The sequence below is a fragment of the Canis lupus genome, chromosome 10 (genome assembly GCF_048164855.1).
Source record: "Canis lupus baileyi chromosome 10, mCanLup2.hap1, whole genome shotgun sequence".
NCBI classification, from domain to species: Eukaryota; Metazoa; Chordata; class Mammalia; order Carnivora; family Canidae; genus Canis; species Canis lupus.
In genome coordinates, this window is record NC_132847.1 from 56,967,580 (window position 1) to 56,990,750 (window position 23,171).

At 42.4% G+C, this 23,171-nt stretch overlaps 1 protein-coding gene across 11 annotated transcripts in view; it reads right to left on the reverse strand.

The window, feature by feature from the left end:
• The window catches only part of TRMO (tRNA methyltransferase O), a 197,039-nt gene that overhangs the window by 159,874 nt on the left and 13,994 nt on the right, over positions 1 to 23,171 (reverse strand). For 5 of the 11 annotated variants that reach the window (XR_012038328.1, XM_072842046.1, XM_072842048.1 and 2 more), the window contains one exon: positions 19,814 to 20,272. The exons of the other annotated variants lie outside the window; for them this stretch is intronic. Coding sequence is in view for 4 of the 5 variants with exons in the window: in XM_072842046.1 (XP_072698147.1) it covers positions 20,013 to 20,272 (260 nt within the window). In the remaining variant the exon portion in view is untranslated. Of the gene's footprint in view, positions 1 to 19,813; positions 20,273 to 23,171 lie in introns of those variants that run through there. 11 annotated transcript variants of the gene reach the window in all.

The window sequence follows — 23,171 nt, forward strand, 5'->3', positions numbered from 1 at the left end:
TGCCTACTTCCCGCTCTGGAGTTCCTGACACCTCTTCTTGGATCTTGGCCCTTTCAAAAGGAGCATTTCAAATAGGAGACATCAACACTTACAGAGGGTGGGTCTTAATCCACAGAGGATCATTAGCTTCACCCAAGTGATGGGACATCCATCAGCACCTTCCATTCTTCTACCAATTATCTATCTGCTAATTATCTGGGATTAAGAATTGACACGGAGCGACATGGTCATTAACCACATATTTGCACGGCTTATTCATGTTAGTGGGGCTGCTGGGTCTCACCAAGTCTAATTGGACACGCCCACAATACTGCACAACGTATTTACATCTACTTGGCTGTCAGCAGCCAATAAAGGACTGCAGGATGTGTTTACTTCCAAAGGGACTTGGCTCTTGGCAAAAACTTTTTTGCAGGCATGCTGGATGTCTTGGCTTTCTGGCAGTACAAACTGTGGCTTAACTCAGAGCACACAATTCTTTGTCAAGCATTTGTTAGCTCAAGCACTGTAGCAGACACAGCACTGGCCCCAAGCGGCTTCACAAAGATGAATAAGATACTGTTTCTACCACTTTGAGGCTTTATCTCCAGTCAAGGAAACACATGCAAGAGGGAGCTAAGAGCTGTGAGAGAAGGAAAGCAGATTGCCATGTGAATGCAACACTAGGAAAGATCTGTGTGGTCTGAGAAATCAAGGAAGGCCTCACAGAGGATGTGGCATTTTCACTCAAAAGCCAGATAAAGAAAGATATTCTAGGCAGAAGAAACTGCAAAAGCATGAGCACAGGAATATGTGAGGAGATCAAGGAGTGACCTAGTGTGGATGACACACATGACACAGGTGGGAAGGAGGTGGCCTGGTAGACTAAGGTTAGGACACAGGTGGGAAGGAGGTGCTTGGTAGACTGGGTCATACCACTGAGAACACTGAATGTTCTGCGAGGACTTGGAAATGTTTCCTCTGGGTACCAGAAACATGGAAGCAATTTTTTTTTGGTGTATATGTGATTGGGGGTGTTCTAGTAAACTTTTTTTGAAATACGGCATATATATAGAAAATTGTAAACATTTTCACAAACTGACCACACCTATGTAAACATCACCCAGCTAAAGAAACAGCTCATTACTAAAACTCTCAAAATCCCTGTTGCCCCCCCTTTCAGGAACTACCCAAGAGAAACCACTATCCTGACTTTAACATCATAAACTAGTTTTCCCTATTTTCTTGCATTTGGCTTCTTTCACTCAATATAATGTTTTCAAGACTTGTCATGTTGCTATATATAAGTGTAGTTTTTTCTTTATCATTGCTAATATTCCATTATATGAATGAATTATAATTGCTAACAAGCATTGTGTAGTTTCCAGATAGGAGCTGTAAATCTCATTGCACATGTCCTTTGGTGCTTTTATGGATGTACATTTGTTGGGTACCTATTCAATAGTAGAACTATAGGGTCATAGGATATGCAAATATCTATATGAATAGATACTATTAGTTTTCCAAAGCTGTTCTGTCCATTTACACTTCCACCAAAAATGCATAGGAGTTCTGGTGGCTCTTTATCCTTGCCAACACTTGATATTGTCAGTTTTAATGTTTTATTCTTGTTTGGAGGGGAGTGACATGATCCCACCTACGCTGAAGGATAGTCACTCTGGCAGCAGCACGAGTGTGGTTAAAAAAGAGGAAGCTGGCACAAAAGGACCATTGAGTGTCCATAGAACTGGAGTAAAACAGGCTGATAAAAAGAGACACTGAAAGTGTAGTACGCACAGAACATGAATGCAAGGTAGAAGTGGACTTAAGAGGGAGATGGAGTTTCTGTATGGGGGTGGCTGGTTGGGTGAAGAGTGTCAGGCTTGAAGGCAGGAGAAACCATCCTAATTTGGGACACATTGTGTTTATGATGTAGGATGACAAGATGGAGATGTTCAAGAAACTGTTTGTTAGATGGGTCTGTTGCTAAGGGATGAGGTCAAGGCTGGAGACACAGCGTTAGGATTTATCATTACAGAGGTAGGGGCTGAAGTCAGGGGTGTGGTTGAGATTTCCCAGGGGGGCTGTGCGGAATGAAGTGAGAAGGGCTGAAGACCAGTCACCTGCCTTCAGGGAATGAGCAGAGGAAGAAGAACCAGAGACAACATCTCTTCTCTGTGAAATGCTGGCAGAGGATATGAAGCTTGAGTCAGGCCCTTTGAGCCCCAGTAGCAGCCTGGGGTCGGTCTCACCAGCCACAGTTTTCTCCTGAATGAACTTGCATCACTAACCTCAAAACTGCATTATGAAATCCGCATCAGATTGCGTACCTCTGGCAGCCTCCTGGGGACAATGGGACTCATAGCATCTTGGGGCTGGGAGTCCTCTCCACCTCCACCACATCTCTGCCAATTAGTTAGTTATCCAGCACCCCAGGCAGGGAACTCATAACTTCCCACGGCAGCCATTCCACCATTGAGCAAGTGAGGATATCAGAAAACATTTTCTTACAAATGCAGTCTCACCAGGTTCAAGTCAAAGGAAAAAATAAAGCTGCACTCCAGTGGTAATGACCCTGGATAGAGTAAGATTCAAGGACTCCTCATTCTGGAAAATCTTTCTATTAATGTATCCACCAGCATCTTCCTGCTGGGGTTGGGGTCATGGCGTTTGACTCCCCCCAGGAAGTTACAGTGATTTCACTACTATTTGCACACTGGATGGGAATGTGCTCATCTGCTTCAGGCATTCTTCTGGCTTCATCAAGCAGTGAGTACTGCCCTGGAATCTGGCCAGTCTCTCAGGACTCAAGAAGTGCATGCCACAGCACAGATCCACCAGGCTGGACACGCGGGAAGAATGAGCAGCTGCTAGTTGAGAGCGAGCCCACTGCAAGCAAGGTGGGCACAATGCCATTCTGTTCAACATTTTCTCCTAAATATTTATCTGTACCTGGCCCTATGTGGGTCTCTGGAGAAGACAAAGGAAGATAGATATGATTAAGAAATGGCTCTCATCCTTGGGCCAATTTGGTGGGAGAAACAGACATGCAAGAGGGAAAGGTGGATGAAATTTTTTTTGCTTTATTTTTATAAATTGCCAAACACCCACCTTAGCAGTGTCTATATAATCCGAAACATGGAGATTTTTATTCTCAAAAAGACGTCAAGGAAAACTGCCCTTGAGCATAAAACTGAAAAGTATTAATCCTTGGATACATGCTTGCCAACTGAAAAACCATACATCACTTTCTCTTGACTACAAGACATCCATTCCATTAGGAGACTTCAGACTGAGGATTCTTAGGAATTTTCCAGAATTTACAGACTTTGGAAGCAGATTAACTTTCTGATTCTACAAAATCCTTTTTTCTTTCCCTTTGCCTATTATTGTACATTGACAATCTCTCTTTTCTCTATATGATTTCCATTATCTTCATTCTGTTACTTTTGACCCCCTACAGTCATAAGGATTGCCTGATCACAGGCATGGAATCCCACTGAGCATAGCATATGACCAGGGGATTCACTTCATAGTAGACAAGATATGGGAATGAGCGCATGGTCATGGGATGAACTGCTTGATATCACATATTGCACCCAGAGGAGCTAGCCTCATAGAATGCTGAAATGCCCTTCTAAGGGCCCAAGGTACCATCTCTAAGGCAACACCCTGAAAGGATAGAGTATTATCCTTCAAGATACAGTGTATTCATTAAATCAGAGACCCCTAAATGGTGGTGTGCCCTCAAGAGGAAAGATAGATGGCCTGGGAATCAAGAGGTGGAAGTAGCAGTGGGCCCACTAACCATCAGTCCCAATGACCTACTGTAAGACTGTGTATTCCAGCCCCACACCTTTGGAGTCTAAAAAGTCATACTTCCTCAATTTCATATGAATCTGGTCAGTTTATCATGAGTCTTCAGTTGGACTTTTTCTTTCCAATTGGACTTTGACTAGAACTAATTTTTTCATTAGAAAATTTGTTGAGGGGCACCTGGCTGGCTCAGTCGGAAGAGCATATGATTCTTGATCTTGATCTCGTGAGTTTGAGCCCCACACTGGGTATAAAGATTACTGAAAAATAAAATCTTAGGGCACCCCAGGTGGCTCAGCAGTTTAGCGCTGCCTTCAATCCAAGGTGTGATCCTGGAGACCTGGGATCGAGTCCCACCTTGGGCTCCCTGCATGGAGCCTGCTTCTCCCTCTGCCTGTGTCTCTGTCTCTGTCTCTCTCTCTCTCTCTGTCCTCTCATGAATAAATAAGTAAAATCTTAAATATATATATATACATATATATATATATATATAAAATAAAATCTTAAAAAATAATAAAAGAGGGGCTCCTGGGTGGCTCAGTCAGCTAAGCATCTGACTTTAGCTCAGGTCTTGATCCCAGGGTCCTCGGATTCAGCCCCATGTCAGGCTCCCTGCTCAGTGGGGAGTCTGCTTGTCCACCTACCCTGCCCCCTGCTCATGCTCTCTCTCAATAAATAAAATATTTAAAATAATAAAATATCACTTTTAAAAAAATATTTTATTTGTTTATTCATGAGAGAGGCAGAGACATAGGCAGAGGGAGAAGCAGGCGCCTCACGAGGAGCCTGATTTGGAACTCGATCCCCAGACTGGGGTCACGCCCTAAGCCAAAAGCTGATACTCAACTACTGAGCCACCTAGGTGCCCCAAAATAAAATATCACTTAAAAAAAAGAAAATTAGTAGATTTGCTCATCTTCTAGATCTTGACACATACATTTACCGGTGATTGTTTCACCGGTATATGTATGTGTCATAACTCATCGAATCATACATTTTATATAATTTACCATAAAAAGAAAAAATTGAATAGTGATATGAAATATATGACCTCAAAATATTAAGATTTCAATAGGGATTTTGGTAAAAATATAGAAAATAGACAAGAGAAATCAAGAAACTTTTTTTTTTTAAGATTTTATATATTTACTCATGAGAGACAGAGAGAGAGAGAGAGGCAGAGACACAGGCAGGGGGAGAAGCAGGCTCCACACAGGGTGCCCGACGTGGGACTCAATCCCGGGTCTCCAGGATCACACCCTGGGTTGAAGGCGGCGCCAAACGGCTGAGCCTCCCGGGCTGCCCAAGAAACTCTTCTTAGAATAAGTATAGGCAAGATTCAAAATTAACCAAATATATTTTCATAATAACTCTAAAGTTCCCTTTAAAAGTTGGAACATCTTAAAGAAAAGGCCTCTCCTACTCCTCAAGTCAAGATGGGTTTAGGTGTGCAGGCTGGGGCAGGACCTGGGGAGAGGGGATTGCTCTGTAAGATAAGGGAAAAGAATCACCATATGGGGAAGGGGGTGACCCTGGGAGAGAGGCAAAAGGAACAGCAGGGTGGGATGCTGGATGGGTGGAGGAGGGAGAGTTGAGAGCGTTCAGGGGCACAGCAACACAAAAGGGAATTTAGGAGGAAAATAATTAATCAGAGAGTATTTTGAAGTGGTTTTTCATGGTGTGTGCTATGGGTTTCCCTCTGGTCACTCCTGCACTGGCTTTAGCAAAGGCTGCACTGCTCACTAGTTCTATTATATGAAAGTGCATTTTTCTGGGAATACTGAAGGGGGTGGGATGAGGTGTATGCCTGTGTTGATGCAAGACAAAAACATATTATGCACTGGAGTTAAAGACTCCAGTGTGAATCCCTGAAATTTCCAGGACAACCCTAGGCCTTCAAAGGCTGTGGAAGTGGTGGAGGTCAAGCTGAGCTCTCTAAGGCATAAAGAAGGACTCAGTTAGTATCTAGGTTCTGGGTGGGAGGAATAGGAAATAGTATGAGGAGGTATACAACTCACATGATGAAAAGATGGAACTGGAGAATAGGAAGGCATAGAGGGAGGTGGAATTAGAAAGGGCTGGAGGGTTAAGGAGTCTCTTGGGCTGAGAGGCTAGGAGTTTACCTTAAACTCCTTGTCTCCCCCTAAACCACTACCCTAGGGAATCTGACAACCAGCTCCTAGCATGGATCAAGTCTTTTTTTTTTTTTTTTTCCTATCCATCTTCCCACTTTTCTAAATCAATTATGTTGGCCCAGAGAGACAACTGAGATGGAAACTCTCAGGAAAGTTGAGAGAATCACTCTTGTCGACAAGGAAGGGCTAGAGATGAGGGTTCCTATCCAATACCCACAGACCACCTATCTGGATGTTGTAAGGTGTTCTGGGGGGAAACCCCAGTCATGCCATGGGTTGAATTATTCAGAGAGTTCAGAGAACCTGGGGAACAGAGTCTTCAACATTTGTTGACAGGTCACCTTCTCATCTAGGTTTGTCAACCTGGACTCTCCTAAGTGTGAGGGCTAATCTGAATAGCAATGCTGAACCTCTGAGAGTTTTTAGTCAGGTGCTGGAGCCCTAATGCTGTCCTCAGGGAGCAGAATCCTACCTTCTGGAGCACATGCCATTTGATATTTTGTGTCCTTCTTCAGAAGAGGCCTGCTAATTAAAGAAAATCAACTGAAAACCCTTCTCTGAGGTTTTCAAAAAAAGGGAAAGTAAATAGAAAATACTTTTATTCACTTTGCAAATGAATAAAAGGGAAGGAACACAAAGCTCCAGTAATGCATTGTGGAGAGATTATCCATGGATAATGATCTGCCTTGAGAGGAAAGAGAATGAGTCCAAGCCCCTCATTTGTCTCTTGTCTTTCAGCATCAATGCAGAGGGAAGAAGAGGAGCAAAGGGGGAGCATTTGCAGGTAAGTTTCTGCCTGTTTGGTCCAGATCTCTCAAGAGTTAAACTTAGTCTCTCCTTTCCATGAGACCCAGGTCTACAGTCTCCGAGGAAGTCAGCTGCTAGAGCCCATCCCTCTCCGAAAGCAAAGCTCTCAGCAAGGAGACTCCTAGTAAGGAGTCAGACCTAGAATTTTTTGGGGTTCCCTGCTAGGCCCATCCATGGGAATCAAAGAGTGATGGAGCTGGCCAGTAGGTCTTGCCCACTAGGTGGCGGTGTGAGGTGCAGTGGTAGGGCTCTCCGGAGGCTGGCCTTTTGGGTCCTGATTTGGGAAAATTGTTTAACTTTACTAAGGCTCATATTTCTCGTTGAGATCCACTTGGCCTGCAAACCCCACAGAGTGATTATGAGGATCTGATGGGATAAAGTAAAAAGCGCTATTCCATACTTGAGCCTGTCAGTTGTCACTGACTGATCTTTTTTTTTAATGGTTATTTATTTATTTATTCATGAGAGACACACACAGAGAGAGGCGCAGAGACACAGGCAGAGGGAGAAGCAGGCTCCCTGCAGGCAGCCTGACGTGGGACTTGATCCCGGGTCTCTAGGATCAGGCTCTGGACTGAAGGCGGCGCCAAACCACTGAGCCACCCGGGCTACCCTGTCACTGACTGATCTTGTACAGGAATGCTTGGGGCTCTCAGAGGTCAGTGTTCCAAGAGCCTTTCCCATAGGACCATTTTACTCATACTCCTAAGAAGATTCCTTTGTTCCTCCCTTCATCACATGTGACAGTCTCCTGGTGTCTCAGGTTGGAGAGCCTGCCAGAAAGGAGTTCATGGAACATGGGACCTGCTTGTTCTTTGGAAAAGCAGGTATCGATGAATCTCTTCTTTTTTCTGTACCTCTAGTTCTAGCATGGCCTATGTGATTCGAGGGCCCCACTGCAGCCGAACTTGTCATGTGAGCGTGAGCATAAACCTAAAGGGAAGGTAATGTGAAAGAAAGCCCTTGCATGAGAAAGAAGTGTCCTGAAACCAGTGATGTAGGAGAATGTGACTCCTGCCAGGCTTGCTGGGCCCCCATCCCCACTCTGCTCCTGCTGCAGCTTGTATCTCTTATCTTGTATAGCCCCCAGGCCAGCTTCTTAATGAGGGCAGCAAGATCCCTGCTGGGAGAGTCAGGATAGAGTGACTACAGAGGCTGATCTTTTGATGTTTGGGGAGGCTGGAGATGTTGCTCCCTCACATCTTCTCTGCCTGAGCCCTCCTCTCTCTCAGAGGCCTGTCTTTGGGGGACTCCGCAAACAGGTGCATTGAGGTAGTAGCCTCTCCCCCTTAGTCTTGGAGCTTCTGAACACACAAGTCACAAAAGGAATGAATTTCCAGATTATGGAGGAGAAAGAATAGGAGGAGGGATGCTTCCTAAACAATTGAAGCACATCAGTGAAATCTTCTGGGACTCCTGGCGGACACACAGAACACTGAAGGCTTCCAGCCCTTGTGGAGTAACAGAGATAAACCAGAGCAACTGCATAGTCCTCGGTTCCCAAACCCCAAACACTGGAGGGGTGTGGGAGGCTCTTTGCAGCAGAAGTGGAACCAGCTTTCCCAGGGTCTCCCCTCTGTTCATGAGTCCTTGGGACTATGTCCTGGTCTTTAGACACAGTTGATCCCCACAAGGGTCTGTCTTTAGTGGGTTCTCTAATGAGTCCAGTTCATATAGGCTAAAGAATCCCCACTGACTTTGGTCTCTACCCTAGTTCCCCTTCAACATCTCTCCCACTCTCTCACCCCCTAGTTACGTCCTGTAGAGTGTCCTTTCCTAGACCCCAGGATGAAGCACAATCTTCACCTAAGGGAAATTCAATCCCTGGATTGGCACTTATTGTAGAAGCAGCTGGAACATTTGTGATGTTTGTCCTCTTTTGCTCCAAAGATCTTAGGATATCTTTAATCTTCTGGCTCTCAACACTCCTCAGTATAACAGTACAGGGGCCTCTCTGTCTCAAGTGCCAGGCTCCATCCTTGATGGAGAATTTCCTAGCGAGATCTGGGGGCAGCTGGAGCACCATCTTTGAAAGCTTCATCCAGCACTGAGCCCATCTGGCACAGATACAGCCTCAGGGAAAACTAGCAGGGGCTACTTGGCCAAAGGGCAAATGCGGACCTTCACAATCCTCTGTCATAGATGCCAAAGCAGCAGGGAAGGATCTAGCCCAGATGACACTGAGGCACCCAGGAAGTTTCCATGTGAGGGGTCTGGCAAAGTTCCAGCTAGGGAATGACCTGCAAAGAGTATGGAGCATAGGAAATGCCCCCTGACCAATAGTCTAATATTTAGAAAGCTACCCCATGAGGAGTCTAGGGTCTGATTCTGAGGAGACAGAAAGTGACTTGGTATGTCACTCAGGGAATGACTCATCAAGGGGTTCCAGGGCAATTGGAAAACACCCCAAGGATTCACTTTGACAAAAGTTGGGTAGATATCTCTGGTAGGAGCCCTTGTAGAATGTATGTAGTTCATGGCTTATTGCCAACCTCCCCCTCCTCAAAGTATTATAGTTAATAGGAAACTAGAAATTTGGCATCTTCATAAATCAGGAACACTGCCTGAATACCTCTTAGAAGCTTTTCCTTCCATGATCCAGGCATTAGATAAGCACTAGAAACCTAGGTTATATGGTTAGATATATATATCTACCTAGGTAGATTCAAGGTCCTTGAATCCATAAAGTTAAATTGATAGAGACCTAATCATGGTTTCTTCCCTGGTCTTCTTTTCTCTCTTAGCTACCCATGCTTCAGGGATGGCTAAGCCAAGTTTGCTTATTAGCTCTTAGAAAGAAACCATTCATTGCACAGGTCAAGAGGAAGTTGATCACAAAAAAATGCAGTTCCCACCCTGCATGGTCTTTTCTCTGACCTCTCAGTGTGAGCAAGGAGACCAGAGGGCCCTGTGATGTTGGTCATGGTTCCCACAGGACCCTTAGTCCAAGGAGAAGAGGAAACAAACTTCTGTCCATCATCATGGACAAAGTGTGACTGTATGGGAGACACGAGAGACAGTCCAGAGTCACCTCCAGCCAAATGATGGTGGGACATGACCCAAGGGAGAAAAGTAGAGTTGTGTACCAATAGACTCTAGCTATGGAGGAGCAGTGCTCCAGAGGCAGAGAACAGGGGAGGAGTGTCTGGAACAGATGACCACAGAGGAGAGCATCTTCTAGGAGTCTCCACTTTAGGAAAAAGATATTGGGGATTTAGAGATTCCTTCAAGGGTGAAATAGTCCAGGGAGATAGTGAAGCCCAAGAAGACTCCAGCTGCTAAATCATAATCTGATGTTCTGAGAGACACGAAGCTGAGAGATGCTCAGAAATAAATGTCTGAGTGGCCAAGGGGCTCTAGTGACCACGTATTGCCCTCACCCTAAGTGTTGGTTGCCCAAGATCTGGAACTGCCAAACCTTAAAGAGCAGCTTGCTGATGAATTGAAGCTCATATTGAAGGTAGAAATGTAAAGCCAGCATCAGGGTTTTCCCACTGGAGCGCCCCTTTCCTAAGATAGCCTGCCTACTTAATTTCCTTCAATCTATAAATCAATCTGAAGAGAATGGATATCTTAAGAATACTATGTCCTCTGATTCATGTTGTAGATATCTCCATTTCTTCAATTTCTCACCAATGTCCTATAATTTTGTGCACATTCATACATTTTGATAAATTTTATCCCTATGTAATTCATAATTTTATGTAAATGGCACTTTTATTTAAAGTTTACTTGCTCATTACTAATATATAGAGAATAAACTTTTTTATTTTTTAATAAATTTATTTTTATTGGTGTCCAATTTGCCAACATACAGAATAACACCCAGTGCTCATCCCGTCAAGAGAATAAATTTTTTTAAAAGATTTTATTTATTCATTCATGACAGAGAGAGAGGCAGAAGGAGAAGCAGGCTCCAGGCAGGGAGCCGGACGCAAGACTTGATCCTGGAACTCCAGGATCACGCCCTGGGCTGAAGGCAGGTGCTAAACCGCTGAGCCACCCAGGGATCCCCTAGAGAATAAGTTTTATTGTTGCTTTTTGACCTTATATTCCATGACTTTGTCAAATGCATTTATTAGTTCTAGTGGCTCTTTTTTTTTTTTACAATTTCTTCAGATGTTATTTGTAAATAAGGAAAATTATTTTTCTTTTTCCAAATCTGTATGCCTTTTCTTCTTCTTGCCTAACTGCCTTTGCTAGTACCTCCAGCACAATATTGAAGTGGTGTGTGTATACATCCTTGTTTTGTTCTTGAAACCAGGGTAGAAAGCATTCAGTCTTTCACCGTTAAGTATGAAGTTGGCTGTAGATGTTTTGTAGATGCCCTTTATCAGACTGAACAAGTTCCCTTCCATTCCTAGTTGTGAGAGTCTTTTTAAACCAGGGATGGGTACTAGATTTGGTCAAGTGCTTTTTCTGCATCTACTGAAATGATTTTTTTTTTTTTTAAGATTTTGAGAGAGTGAGCAAGCATGAGTGGGGAGAGGGGGAGAGGGAGAAGGAGAAGCAGCAGACTCCCCACTGAGCAGGGAGCCCAACTCAGGGCTTGATCCCAGGCAGAGACACAGGCAGAGGGAGAAGCAGGCTCCATGCAGGGAGCCAGACATGGGACTCCAGGATCACCCCCTGGGCTGAAGGCGGCGCTAAACCGCTGAGCCACCCAGGGCTGCCCTGATTGATGTTCTTTTAATGTTAAACCAACTACACATTCCTGGGATAAATTTCACTCAGTCATGATGTATTATCTCTTAATATATTGTTGGATTACATTTCCTAAAATTCTGTTTATAACTTTTACAACTATGCTCAGAGATATTAGTCTGTAGTTTTCTTTCATGTAATACTTACATTTGGTTTTGGTAGCAAGGTAATTTTGGGCTCACAAAATGAGTTGAAAAGTAATCCTTTCCCTATTTGGAAGTGTTTAGATTTTTTTTTCTTCCTTGAAGAAAAAATTCCTGATAGAATTCCCCAGTGAAGCCATCTACATCTGAAGTTTTCTGTGTGAGGTTTTTTTATTTTAATTTTTTTTTAGATTTTTATTTATTAATGTGAGACACACATGGAGAGGGAGAGAGAGACAGAGACAGAGACACAGGCAGAGGGAGAAGCAGGCTCCATGCAGGGAGCCTGATGTGGGACTCGATCCCGGGTCACCTCCATGCCCCAGGCTGCAGGTGGCACTAAACCACTGCGCCACCAGGGCTGCCCTGAGAAGGTTTTTTGTTTTGTTTTTTTTTTAATTTTATTTATTTATGATAGTCACAGAGAGAGAGAGAGAGAGAGAGAGAGGCAGAGACACAGGCAGAGGGAGAAGCAGGCTCCATGCACCGGGAGCCTGACGTGGGATTCGATCCTGGGTCTCCAGGATCGCGCCCTGGGCCAAAGGCAGGCGCCAAACCGCTGCGCCACCCAGGGATCCCTGTGAGAAGGTTTTTAAACCCAATTTCAATTTGATACAAGAGCTATTCAGGCTACCTAAGTATATTTGGATAACTGGTATCTTTGCTATTTTTGATTCATTTTATCTAACTTTTAAAGTTGATTGGCATAAAGTCGTTCATAATACTCCCTTTATCTGTAGAATCTATACAAGTATTACCTCTCTTTTTTTTTTTTTTTTAAGATTTATTTATTCATGAGAGACACAGAAAGAGAGAGGTAGAGACACAGGCAGAGGGAGAAGCAGGCTCCCCAGAGGGAGCCTGATGTGGGACTCGATCCTGGATCCTGGGATCATGCCCTAGATGAAGGCAGACGCTTAACCGCTTTGCCACCCAGGTGTCCTGTTACCTCTCTTTTCTGATATTAATTCCTGTCTTCTCTTTTTCTAATCAGTCTGGCCAAAAGTTTATCAATTTTATTGATCTGAAAGAATCAGCTTTTGGTTTTAGTGATTTCCTCTATTTTTTTTTTCTATTTCATTGATTGCTGCTTTGATCATTATTTTCCTTCTGCTTACTTTGGGTTTGATTTGCTCTTTTTTGCTGTCATTTATTGGGATTTAAGCAGGCAGCAGAAACAAATGCATAGGTTTACTCTATGTTTATACAGAAATCAGAGATGAGATTTGAGAGAATGAGGCGGCAAGCTTGGTTTTAGTTTGGTTTTCTGGTTGTTGTTGTTGTTGTTTCTAATGGAACACCATTTGTAGAATCTCTTAGCTAGAAACCTTGAAGTGAATATTTAAGAATGTTGATTCCGCAGTTTGACAGACTCTGAATTTATATTCTAAGTCCTCCCTCTTCCTAGCTATAAAGTAATTAAATGTCCCTGTGCCTGTGGGCTCCTATGTACAATGAAAATAATACTATCATCTTTCCTCATAATGAGTTAACCATGTATAGCTCCATACCTGATCCATAGAGCTTGATAAACATTAGCTATTATATACTCTTTCACTACTTTTATCACAAAAATCTGTCCTACCCTAAAGACCCCTTCAACATTTAAGGACTTTGTTAAATAAACCAGATTTCTACTTCTTCCCTCAAGAGTGTGGTAGCTAAATACCTTTTTGCTAACTAATCACCCTAAAATTAGAGCTTGAAATAACCCACCCCACCCCCCGCCCGCCCATGCTTCTATGTATTGGCTAGGCAGTTTTTCTGGTCTAGGACAACTCAGATCTAGATGATACAGGATAGCTTCATTTGTTATGTGCGGTGACTGGTTCAATGTCAGCTGAGACTCAGCCATTTATCTCTAATTATCCAGCAGGCTAACCCAGGCTTGTTCATGTGGTAGCAGAAGTATTCCCAAGAGGAGGAGAGGGCAAGCTCTGATGACCAAACTTCTTCCACCTTATGACCCAGTGGACATTTTGTGCTTGGCTTCTCCAATTTTATGTCAATTGTTTTTTCCCCTTATAGTCATTTGCAAACACCTTGTAATTCATGTTGTCTGACTATACACTAAAGGCATCTTGTGACCTCTTATCTTGGCAAACATAGGATATTAGGCAAAGAAATAAGGAAGAAAAATCTCCAGTTCTGATATGAGGGGGTCCCTGGAAAACCTGCCTAACCCCCCTGGGACTCAGTCCTGCCTTGGCTCTACCAGTCCTCTCAGACCTCAACTCCTCCCCAACCCAAGCAGAGCCTGAGCCTCCAAATCCGTTGACAGCCCTACTCCACCCATTACATAGGCTCTGCTCTGCCACCTGCCAACACGACAGCCCAGTCTTTCTCCAAGTTGGCCCACCTCCACCTCAGCACAGTCCCCTTACCCAAATGACACAGCTGATCCTCAGCTCCAAGCTTTTCCAAGCTCACTGAGCTTCCATTCTGACAGTGGATAAGGGCCAGCTCTGGGGACTCAGGAACAGCAATTCTCACCAGTCACATAGTTTGTGACTAAATAATGCAAGTAGACAGAGAACCAGTGGGTGGAGCTGATGAGTGAATGGATCCTACAAGCAGAGACCTATCCCTTAGTCCAGGATGGATGAACTGCGCAGACTTGGTGAGTACTGGGCTAAGGTGCTCCTCATGGCTCAGCCCTCTGCCAGTGACACCATCCACATAGATGCCTGTTTTTTGCCTGGAGGCACTATGCCTTACCCAAAACCCAGTCTATGGAAGAACAGAAAACGTCAGTGCACCCTTGGGGACAAGCCGTCCAGGCTCAGCCAATTTACCTGTCTCAAACTGGCTCAGCTCCACAGCTGATGTGTGATCTGGATAGTTTGTGGTTTTATGATCCACATGTGAGGGTTCCAGGAAAAAGTAAAAATGTTTCTAACTGTATTTACCTGTCTTGGGGTGGGGGGAAGGACATTATATTCAGATAAATAAATCTAACTTAAGACATTTTACTCTCCTTATGCTCCACATAAAAAAATAATGTGTGCTCATGATTAAAAAAAAAATCCACAACATACTGAAGAGAATGAAGTTCCCTTCTTCAATGAGCCTCCAGAGACCAACTCCCAGAGGCAATTATTGTTAACATATTTTTATCTATCCTTCCAGAAATTTTCTACATGTGTGTAAATTCAATTTGTACAACCTCATTTTACACAAATAAATAGGTTAATACATATTTAATATTTGTCATATTCATAAGTTTTTTTCACATGGTTTTATCCTTTAAAAAAACAGATAATCCCTGATTTAGAAGCATGTGATAACCCAAAAACTTAATTTGTAAATAATCTTTCTGAAATTCAAAACATCTTTTCAGAGGAATAATGTTCTAAATGAGGGTCAACAAACTTTCTCTACAAAGGGCCAGATAAGTATTTTCAGCTCTGCAGGCCACACAGTCTGTCATATGTTCTTTTCTTCGTTTTTTATTTTTGTTTACAATCTTTTTAAAATCTAAAGACCAATCTTAGCTCTTAGGCTATACAAAAACAGAAGGTGAGCCAAACTCTGCCTTCAGATTATAGCTTGCCCACCCTTTTTCTAAGTAGCAGTTAAGTGCCACACTCAGCTCTCAGAAGCAAAAATAACCCATAATGGGTTGCTAAGATACCAAAAGAGATAACATATTTTAAATTGCTTTGTAAACCATAAAGTCTCTACCAATGTGAAAAATTATTAGACAGATCTTCAGTACTTAGCATGCAGGTAATTTTTAAAAATAAAAACTGTTAACACTGAATAAAAAAGCTTTATAGGTCTTGAATTGCATGTATTCATGAAGAATCTGAATAGAATTCTTAAGTGATCTACAAGGCAGCAGAGATAGGTAACATTGTGTTACATTCAATACTACCTTTTTTGTCAGCACAACATAAAACACATTGGCTCAAATTTAATTGGTTAGTGTGGTGTGAGTTCATTGGACAAATGGCCCCCTCCATCAAAAAATAGAGTGGATTGAGTGGATCACTCAATTTTTACCTCCTCTAGACATTGAAAAGGCTTCTCTTGTGTCTGTTCAGTCACACACACTGACCTAAATCCTGAATCCTCTGTGAGTTGCACCTGCTCTAACCTACAATGCAGAGAAGGGGCAGACAGTATAGTAAAAAGGATGCTGGAGAGCCATTGGGTGACTACCTATATTAGGAGCCTTATTTTACAATAACAAAAAAAAAAAAAAAAAGACAAACTCGTTACATTTCATTGAGCTTTAATCCTTATATTTGCCTCTTCTCTGTCATAGAGTTATAACTTACCTGAATAACTTCACAGCATGACTATAATTTTATCTTCTTACAAAAGAAATGCAGGGATTTTCCTGAAGCATCTGGGCTAGAATCAAGAAAGAAGGTCAAAAAGAAAGGACACTAAAGAGGATCATGTATGAGAAAGGGGCTGGGGCAGCCTGGGTGGCTCAGCAGTTCGGCACCGCCTTCAGCTCAGGTCGTGATCCTGGGGTCCCGGGATCTAGTTCCACGTTGGGCCCCATGCATGGAGCCCACCTCTCCCTCTGCCTGTGTCTCTGCCTCTCTCTGTCTCTCATTAATAAATAAAATCTTTAAATTAAAAAAAAAAGAGACAGAGAGAGAAAGGGGCTGACCTGCTGATTACACACACAGGCAAGGAAGGCAGTTTGTGATATATGTGCAATCCTAGAAGGGAAGGCCAGGTGGAAGGAAGACATTGCCCTGGGCATATGGCTTAATGTCAACTGGGTCCTTAAGGCAGGGCCACTTTGTGATATCTCCCTTAGCAAAACATCCTGTAATTTGCTAAAAGGAGTCCTTTTAAAACATTTTTGTAATAAAAAAAAAAAAAGAGGCTATCCATACATTGTATTTTTTTTTTTAAGATTTTGTTTATTTATTCGTGAGAGACAGAGAGAGAGAGAGAGAGGCAGAGGGAGAAGCAGGCTCTATGCAGAGAGCCCGACATGGGACTCGATCCCGGGTCTCCAGGATCACACCCTGGGCCGAAGGTGGTGCCAAACCGCTGGGCCACCGGGGCTGCCCCATACACTGTATTTTAAGGATCCTTTGGTTTCCCTGCATCTGCTTGTCCAGGTAGGTGAACCAGAGCAGAGTGGCAAAGAAAGGGTGTCAATGATGACAGGCATAATAAAAACATTATCTAAGTTTGGAGACCAGTGAAGAGTTTAGAAAATACTTTCCCAAGTATTATCCATGTAACAACTCTGTAAGGACAGGGATTTGGAGATGGGTGCAGTGACTTGCCCAAGGTTGCACAGCTAGCACACGGCAGAGCAGAACACAGCACTTAAAAGTTTCTGAGGTCAAATTCAGTATTTTCCACATCTCCCATGCTGCTTCTCAGGAGGTTCCACAGAGATCTGGTAGGAATAGTCATTTCTACTCTTATTCTTCCGCCATTCTTCATTTAGTAGTTGGATTCCCATGAACATCATTCTAAGTGTCTTGCACTTATTAAACACATGAAACTGTTGACCCTCAAATAAACCAGCATGGCTTGCTGAGCATCTGCATCTGCATGGGGGAGGCAGCAGAGCCACACTGGGAAGGAAGCCAACTCTGGGGCCAGACTGAGTGGGTCGAAATCCTCAATGAATGGCTGACCAGCCGTATGAGCTTGAGTGTGTTACTTAACCTCTGCCAATGTATGAAAAGCATGTAGCCCGGTGCCAAGGACACGACAGTTCAGTAAGTGATACAGATTTCATTCTTATTGGGTCTTCACCTACCTTCTTTATGACCATTATCATAAAAAGAAGACTATCAACAAGAGGTTGATTCACATCTTCAACTCCACTCTCTTCCTCCAAAGAAAAAAGTCGCAAATACATAAACAGAGTGAATATCTTGTATATACATGCTTATGGGTTTGGCTAATGAGTCTATCTGGTTGTGCCTAGCCTCCACATGCTGAAATAATCCATCCTAGCCCTTAAGCCAAGCTACAATTTAAAAATTTAATAAATGGCATTCATCCTCTAATCTCTTCCTATATGTGATTGACAAGCATCAGTGGAAGCATCTTGTGGAAGTTACTGTTCTGGAAATCTGGGGTAAGTGGGCCGAAAGCCAAAATTACCTGAAAGCTTCTTGAACTCCTGGAATCTATTCCCAAGCTATTGAAAATAATCAGTTATCAAGGGCTCCCCCTACAGGCACCAAAAAGCAAAGGCTAAAATTTAAGGTAGATACCATTTATGCATAGTACAGAGTATTGTGTCCCTTTCTTCTTCTTCTGGAAAAGTTCCCACCACAAAAAGAAATGTAAGACTACTTCAAACTACTTCTCTTTCTGAGGTATGGGAGTTCATGACTTAGCGATCCAAATTTCCTCACAACAGGACACTGAAAATACATGCCTAGAGATAAAAGCTCACACAAGGGATTCAAAGACTGGGGGCGGGGAGAGACTTAACAAATGGGAAAGTGCTGAGAGAAATGGGGGTAGCTCAGCAGACAGGACCAAGGAGTAGGGAGCGGGAATGGTATCTGACAGGCTAGCATGGGAGCTCGATCAGCTTTATGCCCCATAGAGTGTGGAGTTATCAGAGAACAGATTTTATCTCATAGGAAGGAAGAACATTTTGATAATGAACACTATCATACACAATGAACTACAAAAGGGCAGTGGTGAAGGATCATCACTGGCTGGTGAGTGGGTAGAGAACTAAACGGGATTGTATTTAGGATTTTAGTTCTAAAATCCTAAGAATATAGGTTAAAACGTCAAACAACTGAATAGTCCTGTTGCTAGAAGGCTGGTATCATCCTCAGACTATTTTTTCAGTATTAAATATCAACACTTTCTGGGATCCCTGGGTGGCGCAGCGGTTTAGCGCCTGCCTTTGGCCCAGAGCGCGATCCTGGAGACCCGGGATCGAATCCCACGTCGGGCTCCCGGTGCATGGAGCCTGCTTCTCCCTCTGCCTGTGTCTCTGCCTCTCTCTCTCTCTCTCTGTGACTATCATAAATAAATAAAAAATTAAAAAAAAAAAAACTTAAAAAAAAATAAATATCAACACTTTCTGCTTCAAGCCCTAATTTAGTCTCAAAATAATTTTAAGAGAAAAGGCATCAAAATCAAAATAAAGGGAAGATTATACCAATGTCAACTTCCTAGTTTTAACGTTATACTACAGTTTATTATATAAGAGTTACCATAGGAAAAAGCTAGGTGAAGTGTACACATGGCCTATACGCTATTTTTGCAACTTCCTGTGAATCTATAATTATCTCAAAGAGCTTTTAAAAATCAAATTAAAGATACTTCCCCAAGAGGTTCTAAGTAACCTCAAAGACAATCCAGTTTGGTTCAAGAGTGCAGTGTCATCAGCCACAAATGACTCTGTGCAAGTATCTACAGGCAGCAGTGCTCATTTCAAAACCATGATCAATCAGCTATTAAGATTTACAATTGTGATTAGGAAAGCCTGTCATGTTGACAGGTGTCTAATCTGGTTATGCTGATCATAAATCTTCAGTTATCTGGGATCACATCATTAAAATCACCTATAGGCAACACATTCTTACAACCACTTCCTGCATGGTACTACGTAGGAACCATGTACAGACTTAATTGCTATATTTTATCTAACTGTAACACATGTCTTCCTCCTCCTCTAATTATAACTTATCGTAAGAACTGCATCTTTTTTATTTTATTTATTTATTTTTTTTGCATCTTGTTTTTATCTCATTTTATCACCAAAAGCTAACCCATAATAGGCTTTCAGTAAATACTCATAGAATAAATAAGAAATAAACCAGTAATTAAGTTATTTTCTTGGATTCCTGGGGTGACTTTCTTTTCTGATACAAAGACATCCAAAGAAAGATCAGAGTCCGTATTTTAGAATCGGGATTAAATATATGTATACAATATACATACAAATATGTGTATGACAAAGTCTCTAAAACACAGGGGTTTAATCTCTAAAGAGCTTTAATACCACTTGTTTTTGGTCTGTTAGTTTCCTAAGATGTTGGTAACTCAGTTTTTATGATGAAATAGGTCAAACTTTTGCAGACAGGAAAACCAATACTGGAAAACCAGTATGACTGTTGAACAGATCCCCTGGCTTATAAGTTCCTGCTAGAATGATCTCTACCCAGTTTTACCAAGTGCCAAAAACAATCAGCTTCTTTCAGAAATCACTGAGATTTCATTACCTTTGGATTCTTTGATATTAACCAAATGAAAAGCATACACATATTTCTCTAAATTTTGTATCTCTGTTTATTAAAAATGTTTTTCGAATAATTATTTTGAACCCAAATCAATCAAAGCAGTGAGATCACAAACTGTTCTTTCTGCAAAGACTCATTAACACATCACATCATTAACTTGTATAGATAATCCAAAAGCCAATTCAAAGTCGATTAGGCTGTTTTAAATGCATGATGGAGGCTACTTACGATCCCAGAGACACCAAGTACTCCTCAAGATCAGTCATCTGAACAGGTTCTGAAGCTGGCTTGATCCTTAGAACCTCTGCAAAGTCATCACCAAACCAGCAAGTGATGTGTGCTATGTCTACAGTAAAGTAGAAAAGGCGGTCCTGGCAGAGCTTCCGTCGATATATGGACCGAGGGTCGGCTGACAACACAGCCTCAATGGCATGCCTTGCTTCCTCTGCTGATTGAAAATATTTAAATGAAGACTGACTGCCATCTGCAATGAGAAAAATATAACTTAGTGCTGAAAATGATGCAGATCAAATTTCATTACAGTGAACTTTATTTTTTTTTTTTAATTTTTTTTATTTATTTATGATAGTCACAGAGAGAGAGAGAGGCGCAGAGACACAGGCAGAGGGAGAAGCAGGCTCCATGCACCGGGAGCCCGATGTGGGATTCGATCCCGGGTCTCCAGGATCACGCCCTGGGCCAAAGGCAGGCGTCAAACCTCTGCGCCACCCAGGGATCCCTCATTACAGTGAACTTTAATGCGGAGATTGGTTGGTTCCTTGACTTTCACATGAAATGAACTGGGTTTGGCAATCTATTCAGTCGTTGCAGAGAAGGTCACTTTCAAATGTATTTATTACTATTAGAGTAAACTTATACATGCCACAAATTTTCATTTGTTCAACAAAATCTATGTTCAATGACGCCTTTAACTTGATTCCTTGTCATTTTCTTCTCAGAATGGAGGCATGGTCAGGGAAATGCATGACAGTCCCAGCACTCTCAGAAAGCCACAGGAAAGAAAACTAAACCCACGTACAACCAAAGCACCAGCTATAGGCAAGGGACAGTGTCTCAGAGAGCTAGCGTCACAGCCCCAGTTAAAAGTAACACCACATTCCCTAAGGAACAAGGACATGGGAGAGTCCTGGAAAAAGTAAAATAGATACTCTGAGAAAGCTGAATGCCGGGGATCCCTGCGTGGCTCAGCGGTTTCACGACTGCCTTTGGCCCAGGGCGCGATCCTGGAGTCCCGGAATCGAGTCCCAAGACAGGCTCCCAGCATGGAGCCTGCTTCTCCCTCCTCCTGTCTCTCTGCCTCTCTCTCTAAGTCATAAATAAATAATAAATAAACAAACAAACAAACAAACAAAGAAATACTGAATGCCATTACTAGGGAAGAGGCCGCCTCATAGCACCAAAGGTGCGTATTTCAGGTAAACAGATGTATATCCTGTTAAGTGGCAAAACTTCCTACATCTATATTATCATGGATGTATTTTAATTCTTAAAAATACAGTTATGTACAAAACTTAAAAAAATGAACTGTGACTTAATTTTTAACAGCTACAACATAACATACATCCAAATGAAGGCTAACTCCTTCCAGGAAGGCATGTGCTTTAAACAATGTTGTTCTTATCAAAATATCATCTGGAGTCATGGTGGATCTTATTCTTCTGAAAGTAAATTCAATATTTAGAAAACAGCCAAAAATCACTCTGGGCTATATCCAGTCAGTTGGTAAATAAAGCCATTTTGGTCAAAAACCAAAAACCAATTCAACTGCAAATCACATGGAATCCTTAAACAAAACAAAACAAAACAAAACAACCCCCACCAAGGCCCAATTGTGCAGTGCTAAGATCCCTTTATTGTATGCCTCATGAAATGACTCCAAACACACTTAAAAAAGAGGAATTCCAAAATCATCACACTCTTCAGTAACAGTGTAAGTAAGAAAAGCTCCAGCCTTTTGCTTGGTTATTCATTTGGCACAGGTGCCCTTGCCTCACTTCTCTGCCTACGTAGCCTTCCAGGCTTAGCTCACATGAAAGCCTTCCAGGCTTTCTTCCAGGAAGCCTTCCCAGATTTCCTCCCTGCTCCTCAAGTCACAATCCTTCACCCTCTCGTTTATCCACAAGCACTCCATTCCAGCACCAATCCCCCCACCTCCACCAACAACACACTGCCACCATTACAGTATCTTTTATCTTTTCTAGACTAAACTTTCTGAGGTCATTTCTTGTTTCTGTATTGACTCCAAATTCTGCTGTTCCTGTTTTATAGTTACATTTCATAACTTCTCTTTTAAATGATTTTTTCAAATCAATAAGTTTTATTGTAACCTCTCAGATATACAGCATTATAGTTTGAAAATAATAACACTTTCCAAAGTAGGGAAGCATTCACTGATAACTGCAGGCCAAAGGGTAAGTATAAATATAAAGTATCTTCCAGGCAGCACTGCTTCCTTTGTTCTATCACAAAATTCTTTTAAAACTGACCTTCCTCCTCCCATCAAATGTATACAACGATGAAACAACTTTCATAAACAAAACTTTTTAAATAAAGAGGTCAATCTAGAAATCAAATGCTTTGTTTAAACATAAAGCCTTTGGAAAGAATAAGAAACACACCCTGGGTGGCAGATGAAATCAGGCATATCCTTGGCAACTAACAGGCTACTTCTTACTGGAATCACTGCAGCCACCTCATAACAGCCCCTTTCTTCATTCTATATTGCTGCTTGGGATCTGCTACAGGCTGGGGAAACCACGTGTTAAAGTAAACAAGCTCCAAGTCAAAGCCCTGTGGCCTCTCTTCTACAGTGAAGTCTCTAGGGCTGGGACTTTTATGAGGACAATTACTGTGCTAAGAGACTCTTTCCCTTTTACTCCTGGCTCTGTGTCAGAGGTAGAACTATCAGCCACCTGATAGAATAAGATGGGGTATTTCTCTAGTCAGACAGTTAAACACATGAAAAAACTTACAGAACAAGAAGAATTTAGCTTCTGAATGCTGTTTGAAAACTCCAGGAACTGGGATGCCTGGGTGGCTCAGTGGTTGGGGGCCTGCCTTCGGCTCGGGTCGTGATCTGGAATCTGGGATCAAGTCCCGCATCAGGCTCCCTGCAAGGAGCCTGCTTCTCCCTCTGCCTATGTCTCTGCCTCTCTCTCTTTCTCTCTCTGTGTCTCTCATGAATAAATAAATAAATCTTAAAAAAAAAAAGAGAGAAGAAAAGAAAACTCAAGGAACTACTGTAACAGATTGACAAGAGCCCCTAAATCATGAGCCACTTCATGAGGCAGCAGCCATTCTCAGCAAAAACTTTACTGAATGTCTAGGACTCACTGTGGTGAACAAAGTATGTCATCAGATGG